Raw genomic sequence first — 26,161 nt, forward strand, 5'->3', positions numbered from 1 at the left:
GGCTGAAATTTCTGACTTGACTTATTCATCATCTGTACATTTCTTTTCTCTGAGTTTTTTTTGTTATTTAGAAATAAATAATAAACAGATGGGGCCAGGTCTAGACTATAGGCAGGGTGGTTTTAGATTTGGATGCTACATTTGTGCAGAGCAGTCATTGCAACATTGCTCTTGTCGCATTGTTCTGGAGAAGCAAGACACCTTTGGTCAATTTTCCTCTTCTTTTCTCCTTTACAGCTTCTTTTAACAGCTTCGGAAAATTATAGTAGTAAATGAAACCTATTTCTTTGTAGTCAATCAATACAATATCCTCTATATCTCAAAAAACAGTAGCTATCAATTTTTTGGAGGGTAGTGTGCCCTTTTTATGCCACTGCATGAAATCTGATTTCAAATCAGCAAACCGATACAAAACATCAATATTATTTTCTTGACAGAGGTCTATAAAAAAGGCAGAAACTCGATGCGCGTCACTATTAAAGTGACTCAAGCATTCTCCGTTGGCTTACCAAGATAATGACGTAGGATTATCAAAATAGACGTAATGATACTTCTACCATTTCTGCTTTTTGATTTTTCTTCAAATGGACATCCTCCAATTTATAAGTTGTTCAACTTTTTCAATAAAGTTTGATGAAGTGACCAGGGCAGGGGTCATCTTCAATTGACTCTCTGCCATCTTTGAAAACACTACCATTTATAAATCATGGTTTTCCCAGGACAAGAGTCCCGGTATAATGCTGAAATCTTTTCCAGAATGGTACGCCGTGTTTTATTCTGTTTGGTGAGAAATTTGATGACGACTCGGAACTTAATTTTATTCATACTCGGTATTTCTTCCGGTTTGACTCACTTATTCAACTAATTAGTCATTTTTGTCAATACTTGGTATATATATACACTAGTGATGAGTCACACTATTTACTATTGTGTATAAGTACGCCCCCGCTACCTTTCCATTCTGCAAAATTTGGACCACCCATTGTACTTTACTTGACACAATACGTTCTTTAATAGTAAACCTTTTTCTGTGCAAGCCATTTGACTTCGAAATGATTTACATTTTTCTATAAAAGGTGCAAAATTTTCAATATTTTTCAAGAAATGTCTGAGGCATCATTATCTTCCATAGAACTCCGAACCAAACTACTTAGATTAAAACTCCATTCTACACCCATTATTCCATACTTTCCTTTACTTTTATAATTTATTAATAACTAAAATAAAAAAACTATCAGTTCATCTTATTTTTGTTGTGTGTTACTTAAATCTCTACATGAATATTTCCAATTTTGTTTTGGTTGGTTGAAAGATATTGCCCCATGGCAAAAAACTTACTAATGTAATTTGTACAAAAAGATTGAATAAATAAATCAAATTATTTTTTTTTAAATCTGATCACGATGTAATCTAAATTTTACAGAAAATGTAAAACAAGTTCCAGTGAAAAACGATGCTGATATATTCACGGGCAAGATTGTTAACATTATTTTTAATGTGTAATCGCATATTATGATAACGATTTATACAAGAGAGCCGTACAATCAAGGTATACGCATAATACATTTAGTAAAATACAATTTGATTTGATTTATATCAGACACCAAATCTAATTACACTTCATGCAAAATGCCGAAAAAAAAACAAAACAAATGTAAACTTATATCCACACCCCCTACGTATAATATTGTAACCAACAAAATGTGATTTTACAGAAGAAGGATTTAAAGATATTTTTGTTGAGTATAAATCTAAATATATACTGATTTTTGAAAAAAATGTCATGCATTATTATTATTGGCACTTCTTTTTAGATTTTTATTTTTCATATAAACTTACAAAAAACTTAAAATGTTTTGTGGTTTTTGTAAAAATGCACATACAATATTATACTTTGAAAAGATGTTAAGTTAAAGTTAAGTTAAATTGTATGAATAAAATATAATATTGTACTTCGTAAAAGATGTAAAGTAAAACATTGTATGAATGTCACAACATTTTACATCAGGATTATTTGAAAAAAAAAATTTTATGTATAACATACGATAATTATTTGATACTTACAAACGATGTATATAATCCATAAGAAGCACTAACAATTACGTACATTGTTGTTCTGTATATTATAACAAATATAAAACATTAATATCAAAATCAAACAAATGCAAGTAACTGGTTTGTTTTATCAAGCATTTTGCCGTCTTTCATGCAAATATGGTCTTTGGTTATTATACAATGAATCTGTTGTTGGAGTTTCAATTGTACGTAGTGTAGATTAAGTTTCTATGGCTAAATCACATTTTTGTGCTCTAGTTAGATTAATTAATTTATTTTCGGTATAAGCAGAATTCATTTTGGGAAAAAATATACAAAAAAATGCTATTTAAAAATATAAAAAAATGCAAGAGACAATGTCCCATCTAGTCCGGAGAACACAACCGTAACTGATACTTATTCAGCTTCCGGTCATCTCTTTCGCCCCGCGAAAATTATTACAAGGGTTCATACAATTCTATACTTTATAAAAAATATGAGATACGACAATATAAATCCAAAAACAACCTAACAAGTTGCAAAATATTTTTTTTTTGTTGGAACCAGAGATATAATAATACATAGATGAAATACATTAAAAACAAAATCAACAATTTGTGGGTTACGTCATTTTACATAGGAGGTGTGGATATGCACATGCATAGTAATAGTAATAAATGTAAAGTAAATTCACAACTGCTTTGGTTCAAAAGTTTATAAATCTACTATTTTATATTTCACTTTATCAATAGGTAAAACAAAGAAAATGTAATATTCGAGGCGGCCATTAGTATTATTACACTGGTTGTTTGATCATCACCGTACTAGAATAAGAAGCCACCATTGATTTCATTTTGTTCTTGAGCCAAGATGTATTGCTTAAATGATTAGAGGTACTTTTTAATTAAATTCGGTACCACTTAACAATCACTGGGTACCTACGCATTTCAGGAAAATATTAAAGTTGTAATTTTTTCATAATCTTATGTACTATTATTTTTTAAATTATTGATTGTGTCCGTCATGTACAGGCCAGTTTCACATGTATTGCGCCAATCCAATCGGTCCGGTAAAATTAGGGTGGGGAATACGTATTTATAATTTTCTTCTTTGGTTTTATTTATTTAGTTTCTACTCGCGGGTGAATATTTTGTTAATAGAAATCGAGTGAAGATTAGTCGGTCTCATGCTTACTGGTTTGTGTATTTAGTATTTAAGTATTTAAAAAAAAAATTATTAATCAGTCCACCCTATCGTTCTTTTATCGTGACTGTTGATTTTTTCTGTGGCGTGATGACCGGCCGAACTCGTTCGAAGGAATTGAAACTTTATTTTCAAAGTGCATAGGGCTTATTTTTGAATATAGAAATTTTGACCATTTAACCATTGAACGGAAAGGTACCGTATTTTACAGAGACGCTTTGACAAGAATTCGCTTTATATAGCACCGTCTTTGTCATTCATACACTCACTCTACACTGGACGCGTGCAACAGGGACGATGCTCTACAAAGTCAGCAGTCTATTACTATAGTGTGAAAACTGAATGCGGAAAAACTGTCAAATTCTGTCTACTTATATCATAACTTTATTTTTTAGAATATTTCACTTCAGATAGGACTGTAGTTAAAAGTAAATCCTTTGCAAACATGTTTTCTGTATGCAACTGTCAAAATCATAATAATCTGTGCCAAAGGATGAACCGCGAGAGTCACAACAAACAACAATCTGAAAAAATTCCTGCAATGCGCAGTTGGAGCTCTGTAGTCTTCTGCAACCAAACTGGCCTCTCTATCCCTCCTATTACGAGGAATAACGCTCTTCCCCTTCCCGCTAGACCTGCAGTCTTTGTCTTTCCGAAAGACAGAGCAACTAAACCCGATGAGACCCTCAATAAACTAAAAAAGACTATCAAACCATCATCACTAGGAATCACAAAAAACAAAGAACCTTACCACATTGAAATCCCCGAAATTGAAATATTTGTGTAAATCATAAGAACACAAATATTTATTTTCATTAAAAACAAAAAACTTTAAATGCTTTGGAAATACGTATGCAGTTTCATTTGGTTATGGAATTTTGCATTAAATGATGGTTTGATAATTTTTAAAATGATTATAAACTGAAGTTAATAATATTAATGGAAAATCAGCATGTAAAAAGAGAAAAATAAGAGAGTGGATCAAAAGTTTATATGTAAATAGTTATTAAACTAGCTGGGTACATTTTTTTCTTTATTTATTTTCTTTCTTGAATTTAAAAAAAATACATCTTTATTATAAATAAATATATCTGTAAATTCATTGTTTTTATAAATTTAGGTAATGTTATACAAGTTAGTATTAATGTAAATCTCCACCAACAAGCCACAGAAAGTGGCTTGGCGGGATTTTAGTTGCTAGTAAAAATAAATAAAAAATTATTTAAATGTCGAAAATGCAAAAATGTATATTAATGTAATTTTTTTTTTATAAGTTAAAAAGTACACTCCTAGTAGAAGGAAAATGATAAAAACGAGGTACATTAAACAAGGCATTAGTGAGTTGATGTGGCAAGTGCAAATGTAGAGTAAATACGGGTATAGTAAAAATTAAAGATTAATAAACTTATAGGTGCAGAAACAATGGTTAAATAGATAGGTAAGCTCAGTTCATGATAGTAGAATACAATAAGTTGGATATAACGACTGGGCATGTATTTGTATGGCGCTTCAGAAGTTTAGTATAACCAAATTCCAGAGTAAAAATAATAAAAAAGAAGCAAAACAACACTTACATCTCTTTTAAAACACCAATAGATAAAGTGACAATCACAAACTTGGAGTAATAAACAGTTCCGTCGCTGCACATTATTTCCGAGACTTGGTTGGAGTTTGTGTTCCAGTTGATTTTGATAACAGCCTTATTGAGCAAGATCTCAACTGGGATTTCGTTAGATGGATCTGGAAACTTTTTCTGTAATTGGAAATAAGTTTACAAGATTTTGAAATTACTGATATAAATAATACTATTTTAATTTAATAAAGTTTCTAAACTTTACCCTTAAGACGAAACTCATATGTGGATATTGAAACCTGAAACAAGATCCTTACCAGCAAAATATCAAGGAGCGTTTTGAAACCACGACCCTTCCAATGCAGTTGAGAATTTCCGTCACATTCCCAATATTCCAGGTGGCCGTTCCCAGAAGCCTCAAACCATGTATCGGATGCGTTAATAGAATTTTCGTACTTTTGAAACCAATCGAGAATCTCAGCCGCAAGAGTTGAATCAATATCGGTATGTTTTGTTCTTATCAGCTGCCAAAATCTGTAAATAATAACAGTAACAAACATACTAATTAAACGCATCACAGTTACAAAGAACATGGTATTGTAGAGCAAGTAATTAAATACACAAAATGTCATTTATACTGATTTCTAACCTTTGCAGCATTGTAGTCATATCAAAAACCAAAAGTGTAAAACTATTCTATACCATAAGCCTAGCCACGGTGGGGCTTATCCCCCCCTCTGGCTCATTTAGTCAAACAAAAAATTATAGGTTAATAATATCTATAGGTTATAATAATATTGCACAGGTGAAGCTGAACATTGGTACATCCAATGGAAAGGAAAAAATGTGCCAAATGCCGAACTGAAGAAAATAGAGCCAGCCGCACTAGTTGAAGAAACCTAATTGTTCTACCCATCCATATAACAGGCGCTGCTTATTGAACTTCCACAATAATCCTTACTTTATCAGGCTACAGCCTTAATATTATTATATTGCAAATTTAAGACATGGGTGTATTAATAATAAATGCATAACAGATAATGTATGCACACTTCGCTGCATAGAATAACATATTATAATGGTCTAGTATCGCAGAGCAATAAAAGAAGGCATAAATTGTATATTTGATTTGAATAATTGCTGCAACCAACACTATTTTAGTCCAAAAAAGGTCAAAATGTTATCAAAGATAAAAAAGGGAATTAAAACATTTTCGTATTTTTATTGACCATAAAACAAAATTGAAAATAAATAAATTAATGACTAAAACTATCTGCTCAGACAACACTGTTTTTAATGTATATTAAAAATAAATATCAAATTTTGCTGTAAGTTTATTGTCATTTATATGAAATTAACTTTAAACTAAAGAAATGACTTAATAATTTTATCAACTTCATAGAACAATGTATCAAATGCTTAATTTGATACTAATATTTTTTTTCAAGGAAAACGCACTGTAGGAACGCAACGTATCTCCTGGCTTAAGGGGATTGGTTCCACTGTAGCTCCAAATCCTTATTTAGAGCGGCCGTGGACAAAATAAAAATTACCCTGATGATAATTCATAATGCTAATGCACGATGGAGTGACACCATAAGAAGAAGTATGCATGAATTCAATAAAAGAACATCTTCCCTTTTATGGCCTGAGATAAAAAAGAATAAAGGGTATAATGTTAGTACACTGGTAAAACCCTCTAAATGCACCTTTGACTATACTGCCGTCATAAGAAAGAAGGACGTTTCTACATAAAACAAAAAAACCAGAAAATAAATATTTTGTAACTCGGAGATTGAAAAATTCGCTGCGTAAAAAATACTACAAAAATTATGTATATTATTATGCAACAGTATGTATTATGGTTCGCCCTAACGAAATATATATATTAATTTTAATAAATTTTACGTTACATGTTTAAAAATTAACACTTTCATCTTCTTTTTAGTAAAAAAAATACAAGAAAATATGTTTTACTTTAATGAAAAGACATTTCTAGCTAGAAACGCCCTTTTTATTTAGTAATTAAGTTAATCTCTTTCTTTTTTAGTGTTAATATGCCAATTGATTCTACTCAACTAAATGAAATGGACGTTACTGGCCATTTAATGTTTTTCAAACTAGTAACGCCGACCTAATAATCAAATAACTTTGAAATTACCAGCAGATCTTAAATTTAATTTAAAACGGGTAGGTACATTTATTTTAGATGTTTTTAAAAATGGAATAGAAGAAAAAATAAGTATTTTAATCAGTCTTTAATAATTATATAAGTCAGAACAGCCTTATTTACATTTAGTAATCTTCAAGACTTTTTGCAGTTTAGTCTCATTTAATAGTGAAAAGAATAAGGTAGTGGTTATTTTAGGAAGATAGATGTATTTTCAGTAGATGCATATTTTTTTCCTGATTCCGAATATGTATTTAACTCATTTTCGAAAAAAATGTTAGATGCTTCCTTCTTTCTTATGACGAAGTATACTGAGGAAAATTGTGTTGAATGTTTGACACGATAGGTACTCATGAAACCACTATGGTTCCTTAAAATTGTTGCAATGGATGAGATTTTGAAAATAAAATGTTTAGTAAACAAATTAATGGTTTTCACCAGAAAACACTAAAACAAAAAAATTATTGGTGTTTATACATGATAAATTTGAAATTAAACCTAGGAGGATTCAAAAGATTTCATCAGTCGATAAAGCTCGAAAAGTGACATATAACTGCATTTATAACTTGTTTTCTCAAATGTTGTTATTTACAGGATTTTATCAGTGTACCGACGATATATACATATCATTAAAACACGCCATCACACTAAACTTTTTGCGTTGCCCACAGGTTTGATCAAACAAAACTAATATGCACTTTATTGGCCGAAGATGCATATCAAACTGCATGACAGAATTGCACAATTGGATAGTGTTGGATAAATCAAACACAGTCTACTATAATTTTATGATGAGTGACAGTTGTTTGACAGTTTCTGAGGGAGGGGGAAACAGCTGTCGCTCACAATAAAAATTGGATATATTCCACCTCTATCATCACCAATCACAATCAATTCACAAGGCACCAATAAAATACAATGTATATCCACAACAATAATTAAATATATTAGGAGTGATATTAAGTCCGAATCATTGCAGACAAGTACTGGATCTTTAACCCTCTCAGGATTTTATCGATACAGATAGACATTAAGATGAATAGATGAAGAAAGTATCAAGAAATATTCAAGTAAATATCAAGATACGGTAATTCAAAACACTCGTGTTGTTATGGGTTTATTTATTTTATTTACTTATTTGTTTCACATGAAACTTCCTTACTTTATTATTATTGTAGGGATGTGGAATTTGAATATAGGCAGACTAGTGAATGATGCAGTTCACCTAACCAATCGGAAATAATGATAAGCCCTGTAACTGCATAGACATCCATATCCTCAATAATTCCTCCACCTCCGTCGGGATACGTGTCTAAATATTAAAAGGTTTGTAAAATATACACTTATCAACATATTATAGGTCTAATCCGCCTCGTGGTCTAATGGTCAGCGCGTTTGTCTATCATGCAAGAGGTCTCGGGTTCAATTCCCAACATGGTTGAAATGAAATAACTATTTTAAAATGTGTTTTTACACTAGAATATATCATAGATCATGATCAGTCAACTCATCAGCTGGCGGTCCATTTGAAGCGTAAGACTGATCAACTTACCCTCATTTAACAAAAATTATAATTATACGCTGCAGTTGGTTTACCTGTGCAGTGGCCTATTTGTTTTTTAATTTATTTAATCTTATGCTTTAAACGCCCACAGAAGCTTTACAAGAATAAAAAAATAAAGCATAAGTAGGTTTATATATTTTTAAACTGCAAAGTGATAATATATTAGACAAAATAAATAAATACAAAGGGAAAAAAATGGCCAAATGACGCAATAAATTATTCAACCTTTAATGAAAGCCTTTATTTGAAATTGTATGTTTAATTGCAAAAGATACGCCACATAGCCATTAGAAGTGGGAAGGGAATAATGATAGGTCTAGTGCAGAATACAATACTATTATAAGGAAAGGTACACATTTACCTTGTCATTATGTCGACGTGCATTAGTATTCCCCTTGAATTATATGGTGCAAATACAGAAGGGTCTTTTACACAGGAAGTATATTAAATTGGTTAGTCCGTTGAATTTTCTACATTGACATAGCGTCACTATTAATATGCAGGAGTTAACGCAAGTGCCAATTTATAGCTAAATAACATTTTAATATATATCACAGCAGAGGTTGATAACATTTTTGAGAGGGAAATATGAAAATCTAGACATTTACACTGCTTATAACCTGTCATTTGCTGGTTAGAGTGATTCCTTTACATACTGTGTTACATGATCATGTCGAAGAGCAGTCAGGCAACTAAACATGATTATTTTGGAGATCGACATGTTTTAGATAAATACTTGTTATTGACGAGCCATTGCTAAAGGGTTCCTGGCCTGATGCCCAATTTAACATCTTGAATCATCTTCTTCAGCCTTGTTCTCTCCATTGCTGGATATAAACCGTTTCCAAATGTTTCTATTGCTTTATGTCCCCCGTTTTTTTCCTCCATGCTCTACTAACCATCGAGTTAGCCTCCTAACACTTCTTTTGTTTGCCTGTGGTCTCCAATTTATAATTCTGGATTTTAATTTTACTGTACGATCCATGATATCTATGATTCTGGTTCGGCATCTAATTTCTTTATTTTTTATTGTCTCTTAGACATAATACCATGAGCATCTCTCTTTTCATGAATCGTTGTGTGCATTCCAGTTTCTGGCTACTTTTCTGTATCGCAGACACGGTTTCTAGTTGTGGTTTTTAGATTTCGTGGACCATGGTACAAGTGATTCTAGAGCTGTCCATTTTATTGACGTAATCTCTCCGTCTAGTTCTAGATTTACCACTTTTTCCATTCTTGAAAGCGTTTTTATATATTTATTCTGCTTTTGTAAGAAAAGCAGAATAAACGGGGTTTTAGTCCCAACACTTATGTACGGAAGTGAAACATGGATCTGGCAGAGGAAGGATGAAAACCGAGTGAACGCGGTTGAAATGCGATCTCTGAGACGAATGTGTGGGAAATCAATGTATGACAGGGTTACGAATGATGAAATCAGGCGAGAGTGTAAATCTGAGTCAAGTATAATTGATAAGATCAAGAAAGGGTCTTTGAGATGGTTTGGTCACATAGAACGAATGGACGACGAAAGAATGGTAAAACAAGTATATATGGCGAAAATGAACGGCAACGTGAGACGAGGACGACCAAGGAAGACGTGGCATGATCAGATAAACCAAAATCTTAAGTCTGGTCATGTCAAAAGCAGACAGAACCGAAGGGCATGTATGACAAGATGTATGAATGTGGAAGAAGCTAGGATTGTATGCCAGGATAAACGTGTGTGGCGGTCCATTCTCTCTGCCTACCCCTAGTTTATTTATGGCAACAGTGTCAATAAGTCTATCTTTGATGTGTTCTGTGAATTTTCCTTAATTTTCTTCAAAAAGATCAATGCAAATCTTTTTCCGAGGGATGCTTTCTAAGAATGATACCGCCGTTTAGCCTTATTGTGATGCAAAAACTAAGAACTTAAGTCAGTAAATATTAGTATATAACCACTTACCGTAAATGGTCATATACTAATATTTACTAACATTAGTTTTTAGTTTTTGCATCACGATCAGACGCCGTTTCACACATCTCTCCTTGTACGTGATTATTTGGGCTAAAAACAACATTAAAGTTATTCTCCAGCACAGTATTCACCTGATTTGGTTCCATGTGACTTTTTCCTGTTCCTTTAACTCAAATTACCACTTTGCAGAAAGCATATTGACTCAATTGAGGTGATAAAGAAAATTCGCAGAGCGAGCTGAAAGCCATTCCGAAATCGTCCTAAAAGAAGTGCTATGAAGATTGGAAAAAATGTTGGCATATATGTATTACCTCTAATGGTGATTACTTAGAAGGGGATAAAATAAATATTGATGAATAGTTGAGCTTAAGTTGTTTCTTTTACAAAATCTGGATCATATTTGAACATAGGCTATGTGATTCAGACTAGTCTTTATAACCATACCAGGTTTTAAATATTTTATATTATTTGTTGTTATTTTAGTCCAATTAAAAATCATTTGAATCAGCTTTGCCAACTCTACTGATTTTTCGGCTACAAATTATGGGAGGAATCTACCGAACTTTACCAAAATTCTACTGATTTTTAAACATTTCTCTTTTTTCCATAAAATCAAATTTTTAATATTTATTTCTCCCCAATATGGGCAATCCCGTAATGAACAATCAAATTTTTCTACTTGCTCAGAAAGCGAATACCCATTCAAAGTTACTGCATGATGTGGTGTTTACGCTGGGGGCGTCATCGGACCTAATTTTTTCGAAAATGCCGCAGGCCAAACGATTTTAAAAACGGTTCTAACAGGATGGAGCAACGGGGCATACTGCAAGAGCCATAACCAAAATTCTGAGGGCTGTATTTCCAGGTAGCCTAATCTCTTGTTTTAGTGATTTGCACTGGCCGGTAAGATCACCCGATTTAACCGTTCCAGTTTTCTTTTTGTGGGGTTTCTTTAAGTAATGAGTCTATGTCAACAAGCCTCAGACTTTTGAAGCTCTCTAAGAGAACATCCGTCAAGAATGAGAGAAGCTATTGCTGGAAGTTCTGGAAAGAGTGATGGAAAATGCCAAAAATTGGGCCCGCATGGTTATCAATTCTGGCAGCAGCCACTTGGCTGATATGTTCTCGACTTAATGGGAAAAAAATGAAGACATCAAATAAACACAATTCAAAAGCACAACAAAAATTTTTCATTCATAAAAAAAAAAAATATTTAAAAATTACTATCTATTCATGTTTTTTTATTTTTTAATATCATTCATAAATACTTATCACCCGTATACTGATGAAACTCTGTAAATGACAAAATTAGAGAAAAGTTCAACTGATCCTCTAAATCCTCTGAGGTTTAGTTTCAAAGTTATCGAGAATATAGCCAGCAGCCACTAAAACCAGCCAAGATATTAACACTGGCAGCAAACTCAAAATAAAGGTCGGTGGTGAAATGTCTAAAGAAATCAGAGCAGCAGTGGCATAAGGGTGGCAGTCTGAGCCCTTTTCTGTTCGATTTAACTATGGACAAGATCATAGAGAAAGTGGAAAATCTAGGACTAGGTTACAAAATAAGAGACAAGGTTATTAACATAATATGCTAGGCAGGGAATGCAACCATAGTGGCGGAATTAAAAGACGATTTACAACGTATGTTACACAAGTTTCATCTGGCAACTCAGAAACATAACGTGAGCATCTCGGTCAGTAAAACAAAAAGTTTAACAATATCTAAGCACCCTAAAAGATGCAAACTGATGATAGATGATAAGACAGAGGAACGGGTCATGTCTTTCAAATATTTAGGGGTTGAAATCTCAAGCCACAGCGACCTATACTCCAAAGTAAGGAAACAAACTAATAAAGCCTCGGCAACATCTGGATGTTTAAGAAATGTTGTGTGGCACAATAAACACATGCGGATTGAAAGCAAGGTCCGTATAAACGAAAAGTGTGTCAGACCAATTATGACATACGCAGTAGAGGCAAGAGCAGATACGATAAGAATAAAAAATCTGCGCAGAACTTCAGAGATGAAAGCACTAATGGCAATCGCAGGGAAACCCTTTTTTTTCCTGCGATTTCCCCTGATTTTTCTCAGATTAGGCAATAATGCATTCCGTTATCATCATTCCATGTCTGCTCCCTAGTTGGAGCCTATAGTGTCCACAAAGAACATCCAAAAATCTCAGTCAGCTGCCAGCGCCTGGGCAAACCAATTAAGCATTTAGAGGGTTTTATCAGTATACCGACAATATTACATTCAATATATTTTTTTAACAATTTCAAGGCATGTTTCTTCATAATTTTTAGCGAGGTACTTAAATACATTTTTATATCATTCTTTCCAAATATCAAAATATAGTAAAATAAGAAAATCTAAGAACAGCTAATTTTAGCACTACGAAAAATTAAGACACCCAAAATTGATATATTTATACATATTTTTGTACTAGCTTTAATTTTATTTAGTTGTATTTTATTTCATATGTACCTGTATTTAGTATAAGAAAAAATGTTTGCCATTGTTGGATGGGACTGTATAGATATGTCAATAAATAAATACGTAATAAATCAAGAGTGCAGCGCAAAAAAATCTGGCTAAAAAAAATAAATTACATAGAACTATTGTGGTCATGCCAGAAATCAAATCCATAACGCTCTGTGTGTGAAGCAAGCGTCTTAGTCAGTAGATTACGAGGGCCGCAATTTGGTTTGATTCCATGAAAATTTAATAATTCAATTTGGATTTTTAGCAAAATTTTGCAATGAAAAAAGGTAGGAAATTTTACTTATACTCCCCCCTTACTCCCCACCACAAAGTTCTTGGATATACCGATTTTTTATTTTGTATCTACTGAATTTTCGGCTCAGGTTGGCAACGTTGATTTGAATTCGCTATTCTGCCTATAAAACATCCATATTTCTTAAATTTTTTCATCCATTGATTTTTGTGAAGTAAAGACACAATAACTGTCATAAGCTAGTAAGCGCCTAAACATTTATATCCCCTTTTCAAAAAAGTTTTCCATCTGTGTTTAACGTAAATCAATTTTGATAAACTCCCTATGAGATAAAATCCAGTACTTACCTACAAAACTTGGCTACTACTTTCCCGTGTCTGGACGGAATGAAAAATACAATGAGGAACTTCAGCCCTACGGGAAATTGGATACAAAAAATGTTTTCTTGCGCGTGGTAAAAATTAGAGCATTAAATTGTACTGTAAAATTTCTGAAAAATGTATGAAAAAAAAAAATATGTATTAATAAAAATGCACTACTTTGAATGACGTCACTGGTTCATATGAACCATCCAATGATATGAGAGCTTTAAAGAATATCCGGTTTGGTCACAGTAAACGAACTTAGAAGAACTGTCATAGAACAACCTCTGACGTCACACACTGAGTTATTTCAGAAATACAAAATTTTAAAAATCATAGCGCTGAAAAAAAATATTTTTTTTGGCTTAGTAATATTCTATTAACAAATAAAAAAAGACACTGAACTTCCTCATTGGGTGTGTGAAATACAACAAGAACCCCGGATGCTTATTTTTTATGCTAATGAGGGCTAATTTCAGGTAAAAGTTCTGAAAAAGGAAATCGAGTAAATTTTACGGTTGACTAGGCTAGAGATCCTGATTGAGTCAATATGGAATATGTATTTAAAATGGTGATTTTTACTGCAATATTTTATAGTCCCTGGACTGGATCTTGCGTTGGACAGATTTCATGTATCAAATCATAAAGATAAGCTGTATTTAAAGTACCAATGCAGTGCTCTATGCACGACAGGTTGGAATTGGGGGAACGATGATGATGACATTTAAGAACATTTGGACATAAAATCTAGTTACTGTTAATAAAATCTAGTCAAAGAAGTATAAAAATTGAGAGGTATTTTAACACGTGGCCTGGTTGGTGAAATAATACAGATGAATCTCACCCACATCAATAAAGATTTCAGTTATTTTACTTCATAAAAATCATCAGATGGAAGAAATACGGATGTTCAAATAGAGGCAGAATGGTGAATGTATACAATGTGTTGAATGGCCACTTAAACCAACCGACAGTTCAGAAGCCCTGTAAATGCCTAGTCTTCCATATTCTCAAAAATGTTCTCAATCTCTGATTAAATGTATGTCAATATTAATATTAACTCCCCAGGGGGTGAAAACCACTCTTTATCTACAAACATTTAGATAAACTCAAAATAGTTTGGTTATATTTTATCATTGAGAAATCGCCGCAACTTACTTTTTGGTAACAATTTGGTGACAACAATAATATATTAAGGCTATACTGACAGAATGCATTAAGTCAACAGTCTTGATGCGTTGAAAGAATAAAAAAGCTTTAAATGCGATCATCTCGGATCTTGTTTAAATGACTTAATGCATTAAGTCTCGATATGATATAAAAGATAAGAATCCATCACTACGCAATTTTTGGTAACAACAATAGATTATTAGACTCATTGCTCGCACAATACACTATAAATTCATAATTTTAAACTACATTTTTTTAATGTGGACTACACTAAGTAATATTATTAAATAACTACATATTTATTTATTATTGTGAAATAGACACTTTGTTATTGGTGTTACTCAATTTATTATAGTCAAAGAACATAACCAAACGTGTGTACGTTTTTTACAAGTTGTGTTCAATATATGGGATGTTTTTTGATGTTTTCGATGGTTTTGCCGATGTATTAATCTCCACTACAAGGGAAAACACAAATTATAGTTTTTTTGTTCATGAATATGATAAATTGAGTAAGAAAGTTTATTTACTTTTATTGTGAAGTGCCAGGAAGTGAATGCCGATTCAATTATTATTATAATTTGATTTTATGAGTCGCGTGCAGAGTTTATAACCAAGGCAGCAGTAGGAAAAATAACGTACTACTTATTTATGTACATACTAATTTCATTCGGATGTCACATGCGTTTTGAAAACTACTATGTTGCTGGCTTGTAGTCGATGTGAAAATTACCCAAGCCGGATTAAATATTTAAATAAGTACTAAATTTTCTGCTGGCCGTCCTAACTGTTTTTAGGTCAGAAAATAATGTATAAGGGAAACAATATAAATTATTTGTTTGTATTTCACGCTGAATTTACGTGTAATTGTCAAACTTTTCTTTTGAAATAACTCTTTCGTTTATCAATAATATTTTTTGTCAATAAAAATTAACAAAGAATACGTTTTGTTTTTTAAAATGGTTAAACACCCATTTCCTTCACCAGCACAATTAACAGATTTTTATTTTAGCTTTTTTAGACAGAATGAAAACGGGACAATATTCTCAATTGTAATTAATACATAATCGATTTGACAACTGAGCATGTTTTCTCATCATTGATTGAAGAAACCGCAAGATTCCATTAATTTGCTTGTTTGCTCTTTTTAACATGAAGCACTGCCTACCGATTACTAATACTGACACATTGACATCTGAAGAAAAATGTACATAAACCATATACAAACACTATGTTTGTGTCCAAAATGAACTGCCATATGAGTGAGTAGAGCAAAAATTTGCAATGGCGGCTGACCGGTTGGTATGATGGAGTTACCAAATTATACTAAAATTTTCAAATAGTTTAATTTAATTTATTTTTTTATATGGAACGCACGCTATTGAACCAATACTAAAAAATATTAAGCTATGAATATGATCACAGTTTATTAAAAATTAGTAGGATTTAGTATCAGCAATGCACATTATTTTTCCAACAGCAACAAAATATACAAAATAATGATTTATTCTATGATTTTAGAAGTGATTCATCGAGTTATTTCAAACATAAAACGTTAAAATGTTGGATACCTAAATAAATTGTTAGTAAGCTCAGACCATTGTTCTCAAATGCATCATAGCTTATTAAGTGCAACCTTGGAAATTTATTACCATAACTTCAATAAATACAAATTACTTTTCAACATAAGTAGACTTCTCTAGATGGTTTTCTTATCTTCTTCACAATGCACAATTAAATACAATTGCTAAGTGCATTCGTAATGTTCTACACCTACAGGGATAGAAAACCTGTTAAACGTGAAACAATTTGACATATGAAAGCGCAGTTGCTATATATTATTACGTTTCGTTGTTGTATCTGATATAGATAGAGAAAAATTATAAAATAATAGAGATACATACAAAAATATAACATTTTTTTATATATTTTTATTTATATTTGATTCTTCAGACACTTTTATTCAGAGCGTACTACTGCACATCGATCTATACCAGTGAGCTTTAAATAAAATAGACAATATCGCAAATGTCAAAAAATGGTGACAAATAACAATGCATATATTAACAGCTCTTCAAGATTTCCAGATACTGCAGTGCAACAGAAATATTTTAGAGTGGTGAAGTTACTTTTTTTATTCTCTCCTGAAATGCAAGATCCGTAAGTTTCAGGAGAGTTGGAAAAACAATGAGCCTACTGATTTTTGCAGTCCAATATAGCAAAATTCACCAGTAAAACTAAAGTGGATGGACTTTTAACGACTTCTTTATTGCACAACAGTTCAAACACAAGATTTAGAATTTCACCAAGCTCGAGTGCAATACAATATTACACTTCTATTTGCCTTCTGGAATAAAACGTTTATTATTATAAAATAAGACAGTTTCGCATTAAACAGAAGATTTTTAGGTATTTTTTATGCTATTTATAGAAAATTTTACGTGTGAAGTAATTATTACAAAGTAGAAAGTTTCAATAATATCAATAGATAACATTTCTGAAAAGAGTATATGGAAGTTTAGGCATTTACAGTGCTCGTGACCGTCGCCATTGGCTGTTTTGAGTGTTCACTTTACAAACTGTGTAACGTTCCCCATTCTGTCTATATTTGAATATCCATATTTCTTCTATTCTTCCATCTGTTGATTTTTGAACTGAACTAACATTTTTGCGCTGTCCTTTCCCATCAAAGTTGCCTTTATAACTATTATTAGTATTGTACAATAATAATACTTAATAATAATTAATACTTCACTAACAACTCTTTCATTGTAACAAGATTAAATTGAACTGGGGGAAATAAGAGCCGTTAATTGCATGATTTCAGATTTAATATTTTTTGTGACTTGTATGAAAGGTCTCAGTAACGCTTAAGTAATTTTTCAAAATAAAAATTATAATGGGAATCAGAAAATTTACATTAAATACAAAAACAAAAAAAGAAAAAGATTTTTCGTATAGGATTACACCATTTGTATAATTACAATCATGAAAAATAATGAAAATATCCAACATAAGCTTTTATACACAATATCAAACTCACAGTGAAAGGTAGAAAAAAGTGTTAAAAGATAAATTCAATTCTATTGAAAAAATCGCAGATTATGAAACTACAATCCGAAAAAGTAACTCGATTTTTGACAATTATTTGAAAGTATGAGCAAAACTGATCAAAAGACCCTCGGTATTTAAAATGGTTTCGGGTGTATGGAGAGAGTTCGCTCACTAATGATTTTTGTAAAATAAAAGACTCTTTGTAAAGGAGAGTCTGCAAACGGTTTTTTGATATACAAAAAATATTGTTGTTTTAAAAGTACAAAACGCTGTAAAAAATATATGAACATAATAAAATTTAGTAAAAGCCACGAGTCCTTATTACGAACTTATAGCGTTCGCTTACAAAAACAAAAATATAAAAAAACATGTTCAAATAAAACGAAATACTTACACCTCGGAAAAATGTTTTCCAAGGGATTCAGGCGTGCCTATCATTGTTGAGTTGGTGGAGTGAGCTACATCCATCCATATTCCATTCAACTTGGAAGAAAGTTCAGAGGACATGACTTTGCCAGAAGAATCAACGAAAGTAATTACGTATTCTCCCACTGGCTCCTTTAGAACATTCAAGTCTCCAGCCAACGAAAAGACGATATTATCATTTTCTCCGTGACACCTAAGGGAAAAAATAATTGTTATTAGAAGTGATACATAAAAAAAAATTTGCATGATGTCAAACCAAGTCAATCTACAACTAACCCAACAGTTGCCTGTTATGTAAAATGGCAGCAACATAAAACAGTTGGGATTGACTGGTGCTGCATTAAACATTTAGTAACAACTGTTACTCTGCTTACTGGGTCACATGTATCCATGTACATTGCCGTATTTCCGAATGCATTACAAAGTTAAACCACCGTCCACCCGGAATTCTTTTGATATACCTATCCACAAAACTCCTATAATTTGCTGTTTTAAACCCAAGAAAGGTGCCACCGTAGAGAAGAGGTTTCATTAGCAGCATTTGTTTTAATTGAGTAATAATTTTAATGTTTAATCACTCCAAACTTCTTAGAACAGGTTTCTCTAGAGAGGAGGACTCTTAAACTATCTTTTTGTAAAAAATATTTCATAATATGAAAAAAAAACATACAATCTCCATATTGTTTTCAAACTGACAATCTCAAGTGCGTTCCCAACAGCGATTTCAATTCCATTAGACAAACTGTCAGTTATTAAAATCACTCTACCTTTGGGATGCATGAATTGACAAAGTCAGAGTTATCTAGGAAGTGGACATGGGACAAGAAAAATATATTTATTAGGCGACCAAATACCTATTAAGAATACACATCCCAAATAAATAAATAAAATTATAGATAATGATACTTAACGCAGCTGGTAAACTTTTATCAGTTTTATCATTTTGTACTGAGTCAAGAGCATTACTAAATAATACACCTTCAACATAGTGAAGAAGCATATTTATTAGGACTGTCATTTTTATCGTGTTGCTCTTAATCATAGACCCAGATTAAGGCAACACGTTTGATGAAATAAAATTATTTTACTTTTGTCACAATTTCTTAGGATTTTATATCTAAAAGCATTCATTTTTAAATTCAAATAAAACAACTTTGTTTTTAATGACTCATTTTTTAATATTTACAGTGTATTTATGGTCTGTAAAGAAAAATTATAAGTGGTTAAAAACAAAGTTGTTTTTTTAAAAATTAAAACGAATAATATATTTTTTTTAAACTTCTGCATTATTTTTCAAGGTAAAATTCAAATAATTATACAATTATTCTTGGGGCAAGTGGCCGGCTATTGTCATATAAAAATTTGTAAAAAAGACATTGACAAAAAACATGAAACAGGGCGTCTACATTTTAAAAGAAAAAAGTCATTAATGAAGATAAATTATTTTAGTCACAGCTCTTAAACTTTTTTTGAGAAATCTTTTTGTTGCATTATTTTAACTATTAAAAGCAAAACAACAAAGGCTTTTGTAGAAAAAAAAAAGAATTTATTGAAAATTTAAAAAAGGGACATTTTCCAGAGAAATAGGTATTTACATAATTTCCAATTAAAAAAATATGTAAAATTTTTGTTTTCATATATTTTTTTTCCAAAAACTTGTCTTGTTTTTTTGGATGATTTTTCCTTTTAATGGTAAAAACAATGCAATAACAATTAAAAGTTATTCTTTTTTACAACGATTTTCTAAAATCTAAAGATTTCTCAAAAAATTGTAAGAGCCATGACTAAAATTGTTTATTTTTTTAGTTTTATTAATATTTTTTTACTTATAAGAGATAGACCCTCTCTTTTTAAGTTTTCTGTCGATATTTTTTTATATATTTCATATGACAACAGCCGGTCACTTGCCTCCAGAACACATTGTATTAAAAAATTGACAAAAAATAGCATACAATCCTTATGAAGTGTTAGTATAATAATAACCTATGTGAAACTGTAAAAAATATTATAAAATAAGTAGGTATACGCAATATTTTAAACACCTTCTTCGGTAAAAAATTGCAACTATAAAAAAAATGGATGCAGAAACCTCTGTCAACAAATTAGTAATTGGAGATGATTCGGCTGGCTGGAACACATACATCTGTCTATTTCACAACTTGTTCCTTAGTTGTAAATGTCCACTGTTGGCAGTTCATGTCTGAACTATGTGATAAAAACCTGACATGGGAATTGTACTTGATTGATTAACCTGAAGGCGATTTGTGAACTCAATATGCTCCATATAGGGTGCAGGCAAGGACAAAGAAGGATTTATTTAGAGTTAAATTCACTTACCACTCAGCTCCCAAATCAATATATCCGTCACCCAACTTCACGCTGTGAATTCTTCCCCCAATCCGGGAATCCGCTTCTAGTCCAAGAGCTTTAAAGTTGCACTCAGTCAGTCTCGACAGAGCTGCAATACCCGAAGCACCACATCCGATAACAATAACATCATACACATTTCTAAAAATGAAAGAGAAAAAAAAAATTGTTAACATATGGAAAGTCTAAAATGTTTAAAAATCTTATTTTTTTTACTAAATTAGCTAGCATCTTCACTGTGATTAGCTAATTTAAAATTATTCTCTTTAAAAGGAAGGTTTTTTCTCCATATTTATGCCAATCTTCTTAAAACAAACATATACATACAAAGATTTCATAGTTGAAAACATTTTCCTCTCAGTTTTACTAAATCCTAAATAATTTTTAGGTAAAAAAATTAGGATTTGTATTTAGTTTTTCATTCTGATGTTATAATTTCACAATAAAACTAAAATAAATAACCGAAAAACTCTACTTACAGGAAAAATGTAGTCGGAAAAAAATTGTGATTACAAAGAGTAATATAGTAGATACATGTAATATGGATGTATGTACCTATCTGAGCTGCATAGAGTTTGTATGAAAGGATTATAAGGGAGAGTTCAAAGGGGTGGCAGACAAAAGGGGGGATGTGACCTGAAAAAGGGTGATAATAAAATATTCCTACAATGAAAATTCATTAAGACTTAGTTTTTCTGATTCCAAAAGTGAAATTCAAAGAGACTGTAAACCTGTAGGAAAAATATTTTTTTCAACAAAAATTCTGTCTTAACTAACACCCCAAGTGATATTAGATTATATGAACATACCCAACTCTATTTTCACTTTAGAGTCCACAATTACTTGTCAGTAACATAACTATTCCAATTGGTTAATAATTTATTGATTGCTAACTGATAGAAAACTATAGTCACAATGGCTCACCAGCTAACAAAAGCTAAGGGTGGGTGTAGTTTTTCACAACAAAGAAAAATCGCTAAAATTGAAGAAACTCTGGAGAAAACGGACTGCAAATAAACGTGTCAATGGATAATATGATTTCACTTACTTTGGATTCATCTTGAAGAAGATTTTCAGCCTTTCTTCATAATAATCACCAACGCAGAACTGTAATGCACACGGCAAACGGCGGCTGCAAACTGCACGCCAGAAACTATATCGCAACCTATATGGCAGTTGCCGGGAGATAAAGGCCGACTACAACCGTTGTAACTTCCAATCTATAGATCACGCCGCATCTCTGCCTCCAATACTAGATTGACAAAGTATGTGTACACGTGATGTTATTTATTATGTTATGTTGTGTCCTTTTAGGTTATGTATTCTATTTATTCAAATCGTTATCAGTGTTCGGCGCTATAAAGCTTCCAAAGTCAAGGAAAGAAGGAAGGTATGTCGGACGTCACTAGATTATAAATTTTAAAAAAACAAACAATCACCAACACACAGAAGTTTTGCACTTAAAACTTATCGGCACGAGCTCGAAAATACAGAAACGTCAAATGTCAATATTATATGAATGTGTGCAATGTGTGATTGTAATGATGTCAATGTGCACGTCAATGTGTATGTCATTGCGTGTATTCATGTGAAAAGAGCAAAGATAATATAGATTTTAATACATTTACACCAAAGATTATGCAATCTATGTACACTACAAACCAGAGACAACAAATAAAAAAAAGAAACATTTGTACCTACGAATAAATAATGCGATGTTTATTATTTTAGCTTGTGTGATAGGTAGGTAGGTACCTGTGGCAAAAATACTGAATTCTGGAAAGTTTTCTGGTAATAAATCACAATAATGAAAATTAACTCTTCTTAATCCTGAATACGTCGTGTAAAATAATGATTGTAGTGGTTTTTTACATTATTTCAAAACGGGATAAAAATGACTATGTAAACAACTATTTAAACTTATGTTTTAGAAAATAAAAAGTTATTAAATCATTTGCAAATCTTAAGGTGAACAATATTTTTTTCATTAGTCAAATGGAATAAAACAAAAAATGTATTATCAAAAACATGTTTTTAGATAGTGATTTTTTTTCCAAAACATCTTCCCTTAACATAAATAAGTAATTATGTATTAAGTCTATTAATAATAATGTCTGTTTACGTTCGTAAGAAAATACGAAACAAGTAGCCATTAAGCGAACCTCGAATATTCAATTTTCTGAGACTAGACTGTTTGTTGAAAAACTATACGAATATTTTTTTTTACATTTTGTAGGTCTGTGCGAATTATTTTTTATACGCTTCATCTGCAAGTATTATTGTCTACGGCCAATTTAACTAATACCACCATAAAGTTCATTTCACCAATACCACCGAAACACTAATTTTCACCTAGCCTATTATATGAAGCCTCGTGTATAAAGCCCCTTCCTTTAACCCCTATAGAATGTCATGGAACATCATGGAATATTATGGAAAATCTGCATACTAGAATATGCGCAGACACCTATTTGTTTTGTGTTGCCAGTTTGAAAAAAATATTTAGATTTTGTAGTATTTCCATATGTGCAGGTTTGGTTTTTTTAAGGGAATAATCATAAATTTTCTTAGACATTGAAAAAGTAAAATATATGAAGCGTGTTACATACTGATTTTTACATCAGTTTTTTAAAATTTGTAAGTGCTTATCTAACTAATGTACAAGTATGTTTTTGTTTGAAAGATTTTACTTTTACCAATAAACCCGTCATAGAATTGATTACAATCGCTAAAGAAGTTTTTACTTCCGTTATGAGGCATTTAGGACATATTTTCATCATTATTTATTTATATACATGCCCAAAGGGCATTTTAAAGGACATATGTATGCATAGAAAATTATTATAAAATAGAGTAAAAAGACACAATGGTATATAGAAGACTTGGTGGGAATGAAAGCGGGAGAGAGGTGTTTATAATTGAATTTGATTCAGTGATCGTATGAAAGAAGACATATTGAAAAAATCAAGACTGGTATGTTTGTTGGCAGGCCTAAGAATTCTGGGCATAAGAAAATAAAAACCATAGTTAGTTATATGGTTATCCGGTTATCGACATGAAATAGTAAGTTTTGTCTGAGGTTTCTAGTTTGGATATTTTATTTTATTGAGCTCAGAAGTTCAGGCGCATCAAAGAGTGAGTTGAAAATTTCAAACAGGACTAGAAGGTCGGTTTTATTTCGACGGTCTTGAATGTTTGTGTTCACTGTTATCTTACAATCCACCTTAAGTTTTGGAATAAAGTTTGTTGTATATATTGTCAGGAAGTCATTTATTTATTTATTTGACGGACTTATGCAGTCCATTCTAACAATGGTAAATACAATTTCTTATAATAAATATAGGCACTGATAAAATAAATTACAACTAAATAAAATTAAAGCTAGGACAAAAAAAAATTTACTACCTCAAGTAATTAAACATAAATATGGAGTCAATGTTATTTCTACGTTTTTGTAGGCTTGAGATTTTTAACATTGACTCCATTTCTCCGTAAGTGTAGTTTCCTCTCTCGAGGCCAATCATCCATGCTACTTTTCTTAGCAAACAATGTTGCACCGATTCAATATGATTTATCCGACCTACATAGAAGGGAGACCAGATCACGGATGCATATTCTAAAAGAGGACGAACAAGTGAGCAATATAGTATTTTAACGTGGTTTTAACCGTGAACATATTAGTAAAGTCACTAGATGTCCTGCTAACAAAACCCAAGAGTTTTAGAGACTTGTTAATCATAGAATCAATATGTTCATTAAAGGTAAGTTTACAGTTCATGATACCTCCAAGGTTCTTAATAGACTTGACTACATCTAAATTAATATTTTCTATTTTGTAATCAAAGGAGATAGGTTTTTTCATTCTATAAAATACATTTTTTTACATTTTTTAATATTTAATTCTAGGTAGCTGGTTTTGTACCACATATTAAAATAATCAATATCTGACTAAAGCAGCAAACAGTCATTTGTATTTTGAAATATTTAAAAACCCTGGTGATTTTTTTTATTTATTTAACTAGCCATTGATAATGATTGTAAGGAATATTTGTAAAGTATCAAAATACATTTATCGTGTCTTTTTCCATACCGGCAACACGTATATTTGAACCATATTTTGTGGTAATTTGGGAAATTTAATTTTGCCCTCGAATTATTTTTAGATTCTAGTTAGATTCCAAAGAGAAATCGATATTCTTTACTCTTTATCCATAGTCTTTAACCATGAAAATATTTATGTGCTTTTCATCATAAAACGCATTTTTTGTATTTTATTCTCACTACTATGTTTGAATTCAAATCACCCATACATAACTTATTTTCACAAACTATACCGGCAAACTATGAGAAATCGGTCTCATATTTTTGGTATTCCCACTTCCCACTTTTACCAGTTTATGTTTAAACGTCAAACAGGGTGAATGTATTGCGAGTGTTTTATAGTAGGTAGTTAAAAAAAAGCGTTTATGTCATTTTGACCCGTCTATAATACATATGTATGTAGGGGAGAACGGGGAATCAGCACCTAGTAACCTCAAATAACTTTTTTTCGCAATCGCAATTTAATATGATTTTTTATGTTTCATACATAGTCACTAATAACGTGCTTTAAGAAGATGAAATAATTTTAAACGATTAAAAACCAACCGAAAATTTAAAATTTTCTACTTTAAAAAAAAGTAGCTGTGGTTCCCATTGAGGAAATGAAATCCACGCCTGGGCTGGTATTCTGAACAGTATACCGCGCGAAGAGATCGCTCTATTAGGGTGTATTAAGTACATAAATACACGTTAAAAATACGTTCTCTACGCGCGCTTTTGCGTTTAGAATACCACCCCAGGGTACGTATCCTGATGGGAATTTAAAATTTATCTTCAATTTTATTTACAAAGTAAAATGAAGTTTTCTGTATGAAAAATAGAATGCGTATGGATTTTTTTTTCAAAACATTTTCAATTACCGCCTACCGACTAAGAAATTTTAAATTTTCATACAAATATACACATTTTCCTACATAAATATTGAAGTTTATACCATCTCAATATATACCGATGAAGATAGCCGGCCCTGGACCGCAATTATAAGTGTTATCTTCATCGGTACATATCGAGACGGTATAAACTAACATCGATATTTATGTACAAAAATGTGTTTATTTGTGTGGGGTTTATAGTCCATGATGGGGTTCATAATCGATGACATACACAGGTGCTAAATAATTTCTCCTGAAATATAGTGCAACGACCATTGAAGCAAGTCATAATTTTATAGTAAATATTGAGTACAAGACTAACAGTATTGCACATAATGACGAGATAAACGCCCTGCATTACGTTAACATCGTTCCTACTAGAGAGACACGTAGAAAAAAACGAACACGGTCTATAAAGAGACCTAAGGGGGTGGTAACTACTGATGTGCCATTCCCGGAATGTTTCGCTTGGCGGGAACATTCCCGGTGACCAGGAATTTACGGGAATTTAAAAATCTGTATGCATTTATGCACTTTTTAGACATGTGAAAGATAGATTTTAACATACATTAA

The 26,161-nt window shown here is 31.6% G+C and overlaps 1 protein-coding gene and 1 long non-coding RNA gene across 7 annotated transcripts in view; one reads left to right on the forward strand and one right to left on the reverse strand.

Annotated features, from left to right (window-relative positions):
* LOC148277333 (spermine oxidase-like) overlaps window positions 1-22,209 on the reverse strand; it is a 41,215-nt gene extending 19,006 nt beyond the window's left edge. For all 3 annotated transcript variants that reach the window (XR_015823513.1, XM_088232986.1, XM_088232987.1), the window contains exons 1-5: window positions 21,664-22,209; window positions 20,586-20,756; window positions 18,217-18,441; window positions 5,128-5,344; window positions 4,812-4,990 (exon numbers count right to left, since the gene is read on the reverse strand). Coding sequence is in view for 2 of the 3 variants with exons in the window: in XM_088232986.1 (XP_088089112.1) it covers window positions 4,812-4,990; window positions 5,128-5,344; window positions 18,217-18,441; window positions 20,586-20,756; window positions 21,664-21,674 (803 nt within the window). In the remaining variant the exon portion in view is untranslated. The remainder of the gene's footprint in view (window positions 1-4,811; window positions 4,991-5,127; window positions 5,345-18,216; window positions 18,442-20,585; window positions 20,757-21,663) is intronic.
* On the forward strand, window positions 7,056-14,518 carry LOC148277334 (uncharacterized). 4 transcript variants are annotated; one of them, XR_015823515.1, is made up of 4 exons: window positions 7,056-7,162; window positions 7,652-8,067; window positions 8,159-8,306; window positions 14,196-14,518. It is a non-coding gene; the product is annotated as an uncharacterized LOC148277334 (long non-coding RNA). The 4 variants fall into 4 exon arrangements; XR_015823514.1 differs by lacking the exon at window positions 14,196-14,518 and adding an exon at window positions 10,691-10,852; XR_015823517.1 differs by lacking the exon at window positions 14,196-14,518 and adding an exon at window positions 10,691-10,852 and having other exon boundaries at window positions 7,652-8,050.
* Window positions 22,210-26,161: the final 3,952 nt, after the last annotated feature.

This window comes from Micrasema longulum, unplaced genomic scaffold, assembly GCF_059751315.1.
Source record: "Micrasema longulum isolate JH-2025_06_02 unplaced genomic scaffold, ASM5975131v1 h1tg001048l, whole genome shotgun sequence".
Taxonomy (NCBI): domain Eukaryota; kingdom Metazoa; phylum Arthropoda; class Insecta; order Trichoptera; family Brachycentridae; genus Micrasema; species Micrasema longulum.